Genomic DNA, 7642 nt, shown 5'->3' with positions numbered 1-7642 from the left:
TGTGCGTGTCTCCGGGGAGGGGGCTGTTTCTGGAGGGGCACATTCCTGACCGGCAGCACCCAGCTGAGCCTCCCGCCCCCCGGCTCCCTCCTGGCCCTGGAATCACGGGGCACAACGTGCCCTGCCTGGAGGGGACACAGGGCTGTCACCTCACCTCTGCTGCTTTGTCCCCGCAGTCCTTCAAGATGCAGGGAGAGACACGAGTCTCCTGGTCTCCTCCCTGGCAACACAGGCGCTCCTCATCCTCAGCTTGAGGAAGGCTGAGTCGAGGTTTAACCTGCAACGGCTGAGCTTCCGGCTGCTGAGGGCATGGACGAGGTGGCACTCGGCCCCCAGCAAGGACTCTGCTCAGGCGGAGACAAAGCAGCAGCCCCAGCCCTAGGGTGCTCTGCAGCTTGGGGTATCTCCTCTTCCCAAAGTCTAACAGGAGAGAAGAGACCTCAGCCCCAGAGGAGCTGGCGTCCTCTGGAGAGCAGCAGGACAGCCGCTTTTTCCCGTGGTGCAGGGCATCACCTGCCCACACGCTTTGTCTTTGCCACGAAGCACCAGCTGCTGGGCTGGGCTGGGCTGCAAAACAGAGGGAAGGAGAAGCCGGAGCCGGAGCCGGAGCCAGAGCCGAGGATGAAGTTGAGGCTGAAGCCTTCCCTCCCAACCCCAGGGCCACGCCAGGGTGAATCACTTTTTCTGCCTCCCACCGTCTGAGGAGCCTGCGCTGCCTGGGGCCGACGTGGCCGAGTGCGGGAGCTACAAAGCCACCAACGCTCTGACTCTGGCAGCTTTGTCCCCTCCGTGTCCCCAGCAGGAAGGGCAGCTCTGCCTCCTGCCCATGCCACCCATCCCCACCGGCCCTGCGCCCGTTCCCACCCAGGGACGTTGGAAGTCCCAAGAGGAATGGTAAGAGGTCACTAAGCGAAACCAAGCCCTCTGGGGAGCCGTCGCCTTTGAGCAATCTCCAAAAGGGAGACCACCCGCCAGCAGTCAGCAGCCCTTCCAGGATGCTCTGGGTACGCGTGGTGACACTCTTTGGCTGCTTATCCTTGAGGAAGCGAGCCTGTTGCCTAACTTGGAGCAGCCGAAGGGTGCTCCCGCTGCCCTTCCACGCCTCCCCAGGTGCCAGAGACAAGACACTAAAGGCGCAAAATAAAGCTTCCGAACAAAAGCCGGTTTTAGCGCTTTAGAGCATCGCCGGGACAGGCCGTCCCACCACTACCCCCGGCGACAGCCAAGGCCGGGGTCCTTGGGAGCCCGCAAAGGCCGTGCTACGGGACCAGAAGCCAGGCAGCACCAGGGGGCGTGTCGTTGCGCCGAGAGGCCGGGGCCAGCAGCACCGGGGGCGGGGCAAGCCGCTGAGGGGGCGTGGCTGTCAGCACCAGGGGGCGGGCCGTGTCGCCGAGGGGGCAGGCCCAGCAGCACCGGGGGGCGCGGCGGAGTCGTCACTACTCGAGTGACAGCGCGGCCCGCCGATAGGAAGCGGGGGCGGGGCCGCAGGCGCGGCGGGAGGGGGACCTAGTCAGCTGCAGCCAATAGGCGCGGGGCGCGCCCCTGCAGCCGGCGGGGCGGGCAGCACGTGGAGCGGCAGCATGGCGGCGGCGGGCAGCTGTAGGGCCAAAGCCCCACGCGGGGTGGCGGGATGGCGGCGGCCGCGGGCGGCGGTGAGGGCCGGGCCGGGCGGGGCGGAGGGGGCTGCGGAGTGACTGTCCCTGCGAGGTCGCTCTGGTCGGTGTCCGTGTCCCGTCCCGTCCGATTCCGTCCCTGGGGTCACCCCGGTTCGTTCCTCAGGTCCTGGGCGCCGAGAGGAGGTCGCGGGCGGCGGCCGTCCGGCCCGTCGACGAGGAGGTGTCCAGCGACTCCGAGCCGGAGAGGTACAAGCCGCGCCGCGGGGGGAAGCCGGTGCCGGTGCCGGTGCCGGTGCTCACGCCTGTCCCCGCAGCCCGTCGTTGGGACGGCGGCGGCGGCGGGAGGCGGCGGTAGAGGAGGAGGTGGAGGAGACGCCGCAGGAGAAGAAGCTGCGCCTGGCCAAGCTGTACCTGGAGGAGCTCCGCCAGCACGGTGAGTGCCGCCCGGTGCCGGTACCCCGGTGGGGCAGAGGGGCGTGCAGCCCTCGGTGCTGAGCCCGGCCCTCACGCCCCGCGTCCGCCACAGAGGAGGAGCGGGCGGCGGCAGAGGAGGAGGAGGAGACGCATCCGGCGGATCTCATCGGCGACCGGCTGAAGGAGGACGTGGTGAGCAGCGGGGCGGGCGCGTCCCCCCAGTCCCGGCAGCGGCGGCGGCGGCGGGCTCTGCCCTGCTCCCGCGGGGCCGGGGCCGCCTCCACTGAGCCTCCTGCTTCTTGCCCAGCTGGAGCAGAAGGGTCGGCTGCAGCGCCTGGTCGCCAAAGACGTAAGTGCCCAGCGCTGGGGGCGCCGGGGGGCTGCCAGGCTCTAAGTGCCGGCTTTGGGGGGCACTCGGGCACAGCCAGGGCCGGCACCCCGAGTTACGGTGCTGGCTCCGGGACCAGGGCCCTCCTTCTGCCCAGGGTGCCGGGGGCTGGTGCCCTGGAGGAGGGAGGGTGCTGTGCTTGGGTACTCCCATGCCGGGGGAAGGGACCGAGGGAGGCCCAGCTCACATCCCGCTCTCCCTGCAGGTGCAGCCTCCAGATCCAGCCAGCATTCGAGTGCTGCGGGGGCACCAGCTGCCCGTCACCTGCCTGGTCATCTCTCCAGATGACAGGTTCATCTTTTCGGCTTCCAAGGACGGCTCCCTCATCAAATGCAAGTGTTCCCTTGGGGCCGCGACTGGCTGTTCCCCCAGCCTGAACCCTGCAGGGAGGGACCCTGCAGCAGCAGGAGCGTGGGTGCCTGTGGAGGTGGCTGGGCCCCTGCCCCTTCCGGGGATGTGCACGTGCATCGTTTTGGGCTCTGTGGGAGGCTTGTTGGTGCTTTCCAATATGTTGGGAGGTTCCCAGGGCGTGATGGCGATGCCTTTCCCGTAGGGGAGGTGGAGAGCGGGAAGAGGCTGTGCGTGGTGCCTGGGGGGAAGAAGGGCACCGAGGAGCGGCACATGGGGCATGCATCCCACGTCCTCTGCATGGCCATCTCATCGGATGGCAAGTACCTGGTACGGGAGAGGGGGCTGGTGCTGCCACGTGTGGCGGAGGGGTGCTGGTGGGGAGTGCATCTCCTCCTGGGGTCCTGCAGAGAGCGGTATCTCGTGCCCAGGTGTACTTTGCTGGCTTCAAGCAGCCCCTACCTCCGCTGGAGCCAAGAAGGCGTCCCTGGGACCCCCCAAAGCACATGGGGTGGGAGCATAGGCTGGGATGTGTGGTGGGTCCTCGTGGGGCAGGTCTTGGGTATCCCCTGTGTTCTGCCAGGCTACGGGAGACAGGAACAAGCTGATCATGGTCTGGGACACCGCCACCTGCAAGCGCCTGCACATCTTCACTGGGCACCGCGATGCCGTCTCGGTGAGTCGGGGGCATTGGCTGCGACGCCTGCAGGGCCAGGCAGCACTGTCCTCCCCGGTGCCCCTCACCACTCCCCCTATGTCCGGCTGTCCGTCCGCAGGGCCTGTCCTTCCGGAAGGGCACGCACCAGCTGTACAGTGCCTCCCATGACCGCTGCGTCAAGGTCTGGAACGTGGCGGAGAACGCAGACATGGAGACCCTGTAAGGGCCTGGGGAAACACACACCCCACTGAGCCTCCCTCACCTGGGGGAGGAAATGTGGCGGGGGGCTGTGCCTGCCGCAGCTCTTTGCCACCTCCCCTCCAGGTTCGGGCACCAGGATGTCATCACGGGGCTGGACAGCCTGAGCCGTGAGTGCTGTGTGACGGCGGGGGGACGGGACGGCACCGTGCGTCTCTGGAAGATCCCCGAGGAGTCACAGCTCGTGTTTTATGGGCACCAGTAGGTCTGGGGCGGGAGAGGGGGCTGTGGGCAGGTGGGTCTGGCTGGGGCAGTGGTGTGAGGGTGCCAAGCACCACCAGAAGCCTGCTGGCATACTGGAGACACTGATGTCCCGGTGAGCCCTTGTCTCCTAAGCAGAATCCCAAAGCACGCTTGTAACTGATGGTAGTTGCCCCTTCTCTTTGTAGGGGCTCCATTGATTGTATCCAGCTCATCAACGAGGAGCACATGGTGTCGGGTGCCGATGACGGGTGAGCACGGGGCCGCGACAGTGCCTGGGGTAGGTAGGCAAAGCCCCCTCCTGCAACCCCCTCATGCCTCCCCTCCCTGGTAGGTCTGTAGCCCTGTGGGGGCTGGCGAAGAAGAAGCCGCTGGCGCTGGCCCGGCAGGCGCACGGCATGCAGGACGCCCAGGGTGTGCAGCAGCCGTACTGGATCTCAGCGGTGGCTGCCCTGCGCAACAGTGACCTCCTGGCTACAGGTGTGGGGCCAGCTGCTTTGGAGCAAGGGTTTGGGGGTGCAGGGGGTCTGCCCTGCCCCTGCCCCTGCCCCAGGTTGGGGTGCATGGCAGTCTCCTCTCTCTACCCTAGGCTCCCACAGTGCTAATGTGAAGCTCTGGAAGTGCAGTGAGGGATTTCGGAAGCTGGAGCCCCTCTGGGCTATCCCGTTGGTATGGGTCAGGAGGTTGGGGATGCTGGAGCTGGGCTGGGGGTGTCTCTCGGCGGGTTCTCCCCTCCCTGGGCAGCAGGAGGAGGCTGCGTGAGCCTCTCACCCTGCCCTGTCCCCTCCAGGTGGGTTTTGTCAACAGCCTCGAGTTCTCGGCAGCCGGTGACTTCCTGGTGGCCGGCCTCGGGCAGGAGCACCGGTACCGTCCCCCTTCCCCAGCGCTGGCTGGGGGCACAGCCTCCACTGCCTTGAGGGCTCGGTGGAGGGTGACCCCCATCTCTCTCATCTGCAGGCTTGGCCGGTGGTGGAGAATCAAAGAAGCCAAAAACAGCATCTGCATCATCCCCCTGAAGCGGAGGGCTACAGCCCCCAGCTCCCATGTCCCTGACAGCTCCTAGCCCGCTGGCCCCGGAGCCGCTGCACCTGGGTCATGAAACCCTTGTCCCTGGTGCTGCGCCCCATGTCCTTCGTGCAACCACCCTCCTGGGGCCGGCAGCGCCGGAGCGGGGGATGGAGCGTGGCCCCCTGACCTGGCTGGCACCCATGTCATGCTGCGGCTCTGCCCTCTGTGTGGGTCTTCCCTCCTCCCTCAGCTTTGGCTAGACCCGAGCTCTGGAGGACTCTGTTTTAAATAAAAAATAATAAAAAAAAAGAACAACACAAAACCCAAACCAAACCAAATCCACTTTATTCACCTAAATTACCATGTCTAATGCCCCACGGCTCCTGCCGCCCTGGCCTGCCCCCCTGCCTCCTCCTGCCCGTCCCCTGGCACCGACCTGTCTGCCCACCCACCTCGGCGCTGGCCCCGCCGGGCCCGGGGGCCCCACCTCGGCTCCTACGGCGCGGCGGGGCCCTGTGCCCCGGGGAGGGGAGCGAGGAGCCCCGTCCCACCCCGCCCCCCCCGCCCGGTGCCAGCAGGTGGAACCCTCCAGGCGCGTGGCAACCAGTATGCGCGCGGCGGGGCCCTGTGCCCCGGGGAGGGGAGCGAGGAGCCCCGTCCCACCCCGGCCCCCCCCGCCCGGTGCCAGCTGGTGGAACCCTCCAGGCGCGTGGCAACTAGTAAGCGGGGAACGCGGCCGCCCCCCGCAGTTGTGCGTCCCTGCGGCTGAGCGCACGGGAGGGCGTCCGGCCCCTCCGAGTGCCCAGCAGCCTTCGAGCGAGGGGAGCCCCGCGGGCCTCGTCCCGGGCCTCGTGTGTGGAAGAGAAAAGAGTCTCAGCGTGCCCGAGGGGCTGGGGGCTGCAGCCCAGCTTAGCCCAGCTGCAGGTTGGGCGGCACCAGCCCCTGGGAGCAAGGGGACAGGGTACAGAGGGGTCCCTGCGACAAGGGGGGTGCCCTGCTACAGGTAAACCCCAGCCCCGTAGCAGGAGGAGGAAGAGGGAGTCAGTCTCACACCCCCCCCGCCCGGGGCAAGGAGGGGTCCTGGGGAAGAGGGGAAGGGGGCAGTCTGTGGGTGCCCCCCGGGGGAGTGCTATTGGGGCACTTTGTGACACCCTGGATCACCCAGTGCTGTCCCCCCCAGTGTCTGGGAGGACGGTGTTAGGACAGGGTGAGAGCAAAGAGCCCCCCAAGCATGGCCACCTCTGCCCCACTGCCCCTGGCAGGGCAGCTCTGTGGGGCACAGGGTCCCCCTCACCCCTTTCCTCCGCAGGATGGCAGGGAGACCCCCTAGCAGGCCCAGGCAGGCCTGGGGGGAGAAGGAGGGTGTAGCTGCCCTGGCTCCCCACTCCGGGCCAAAGCCAAGCGAGATGTGCAAGGTCCAGCCGCTGCAGGCGGGTGAGTGTGCAGGCGCTGCGGGCAGGGGGCTGCCTGCCCGTCCCTGCCCGGTCCCGCGCTCGCGTTGCCCAGCCAGGCTGGCATCGGGGCTCCCATGGCACAGTGGCCAGGGAGCCAGCCCTGTCACGGCACCCCGGGACAGGGATCCTCCCTGCCAGCTGGTGGTAGCCTGTCCCTCACCTGGGCACGCCAGACCCCCCTCCCCGTGCTGCCCTCCAGCATTGCGCCCTCGCCCCTGGGGCTCACAGGGGACACCTGTGTCCCAGCCTTGAGCCAGGACTGGTGACATCCCTGGGAGCTGGGCAGAGGGCTTGGCTTTTTGTCCCCTGCTCGCCCCCCAGCCCTGCCTGCCTTCTCTCGGCCAGATCCGTGCTGCTCCACCTTGGCTCTGCCCGGGCAGAACGAGGATAACCTGGACATCATCCGAGCCTTCCTCAGGAGCAGACCAAAGGTATCCAAGGCCAATTCTATGAGGCTGCGCCCATGTCTCCTGACCAGTCTTTCTGCCCCCATCCCACGCTCGCAAGGTGCTGGGGGCTGTGCTGCCCCCCTCCCCCCCAACCTGTCTCACCCCCCTGACGCTCTCTGGCCGCCTGTCCCCTCCCTGGCTGGCAGCAAGAGGAGGAGAAGCTGAAGTTTCTGGCCTCCATCTACACCATCTGTAGCACCAGCAGCGCGGGCTCCACAACATGGGACATGCTTTACTTCTGTTTGCTGGAGGTGGTGGAGGCCATCGAGGTGAGGCAGGGGCAGTGGGCAGTGGGCAGAGCCCTGGGGGCAGGAGAGGGCTCAGCCGGGCAGTGGGGTGCATGTGAGCACTGCTCTGGGTCTCCATCCCTGGAGATGCTTGAAAGCCAGCTGCGTGGCCTGGCTGGAGCTGGGGCTTGGACCCAATGACGTTTGCAGGTCTCTCGGCCAGCCTGTGGTTCTGTGATGGGCACAGCCCTTCCCACCATGGGGCTTGGGACCACTGGGTGGGGAGGGAGTGCTGGGATGGTGGCACCTGGGCTCTGCCAGCCCCGCAGGCTTTTGATGGGCAAGGGAGACTGCCCCATCCCGATCCATCCCACCCTGCTGTGCTGCACAGGTGCTGCTGCAAGAGGAGCCCACTGACCACCTGGGTACTGTGGTGTGGCGGCAAGCCATGCTGACCATCGCCTCCATGAGGTACTTGCCGCAGCCCCCAGCTTGGCCTCCCCACTGCTGGGCAGCCCTAACGGCACCTCTCCCAGGCAGGGGCCACCCCCAGTCCTGGGTCCAAGAGGGAGGCAGACAGCAGGGCAAGGGGTGCCATAGGCTTTTCCCTCCAAATGCAAG

General features: G+C 67.3%; 1 protein-coding gene across 1 annotated transcript; it reads left to right on the top strand.

Annotated features, from left to right (window-relative positions):
- Nucleotides 1-1552: 1552 nt before the first annotated feature.
- Nucleotides 1553-5426, top strand: LOC142058660 (U3 small nucleolar RNA-interacting protein 2-like). The gene is made up of 15 exons (XM_075096235.1): nt 1553-1652; nt 1780-1862; nt 1931-2049; nt 2143-2222; nt 2338-2379; nt 2624-2750; nt 2972-3096; nt 3350-3442; nt 3543-3643; nt 3749-3883; nt 4072-4134; nt 4218-4363; nt 4473-4552; nt 4674-4747; nt 4841-5426. Exons 1-15 carry the CDS (start codon nt 1581-1583, stop codon nt 4944-4946), a joined length of 1446 nt encoding a protein of 481 aa, XP_074952336.1. The 5' UTR covers nt 1553-1580; the 3' UTR covers nt 4947-5426.
- Nucleotides 5427-7642: the final 2216 nt, after the last annotated feature.

Source organism: Phalacrocorax aristotelis, chromosome 6, assembly GCF_949628215.1.
Source record: "Phalacrocorax aristotelis chromosome 6, bGulAri2.1, whole genome shotgun sequence".
Taxonomy (NCBI): Eukaryota; Metazoa; Chordata; class Aves; order Suliformes; family Phalacrocoracidae; genus Phalacrocorax; species Phalacrocorax aristotelis.
The sequence above is the reverse complement of the archived record's forward strand: the minus strand, read 5'-3'. Positions and strand labels throughout refer to the sequence as shown.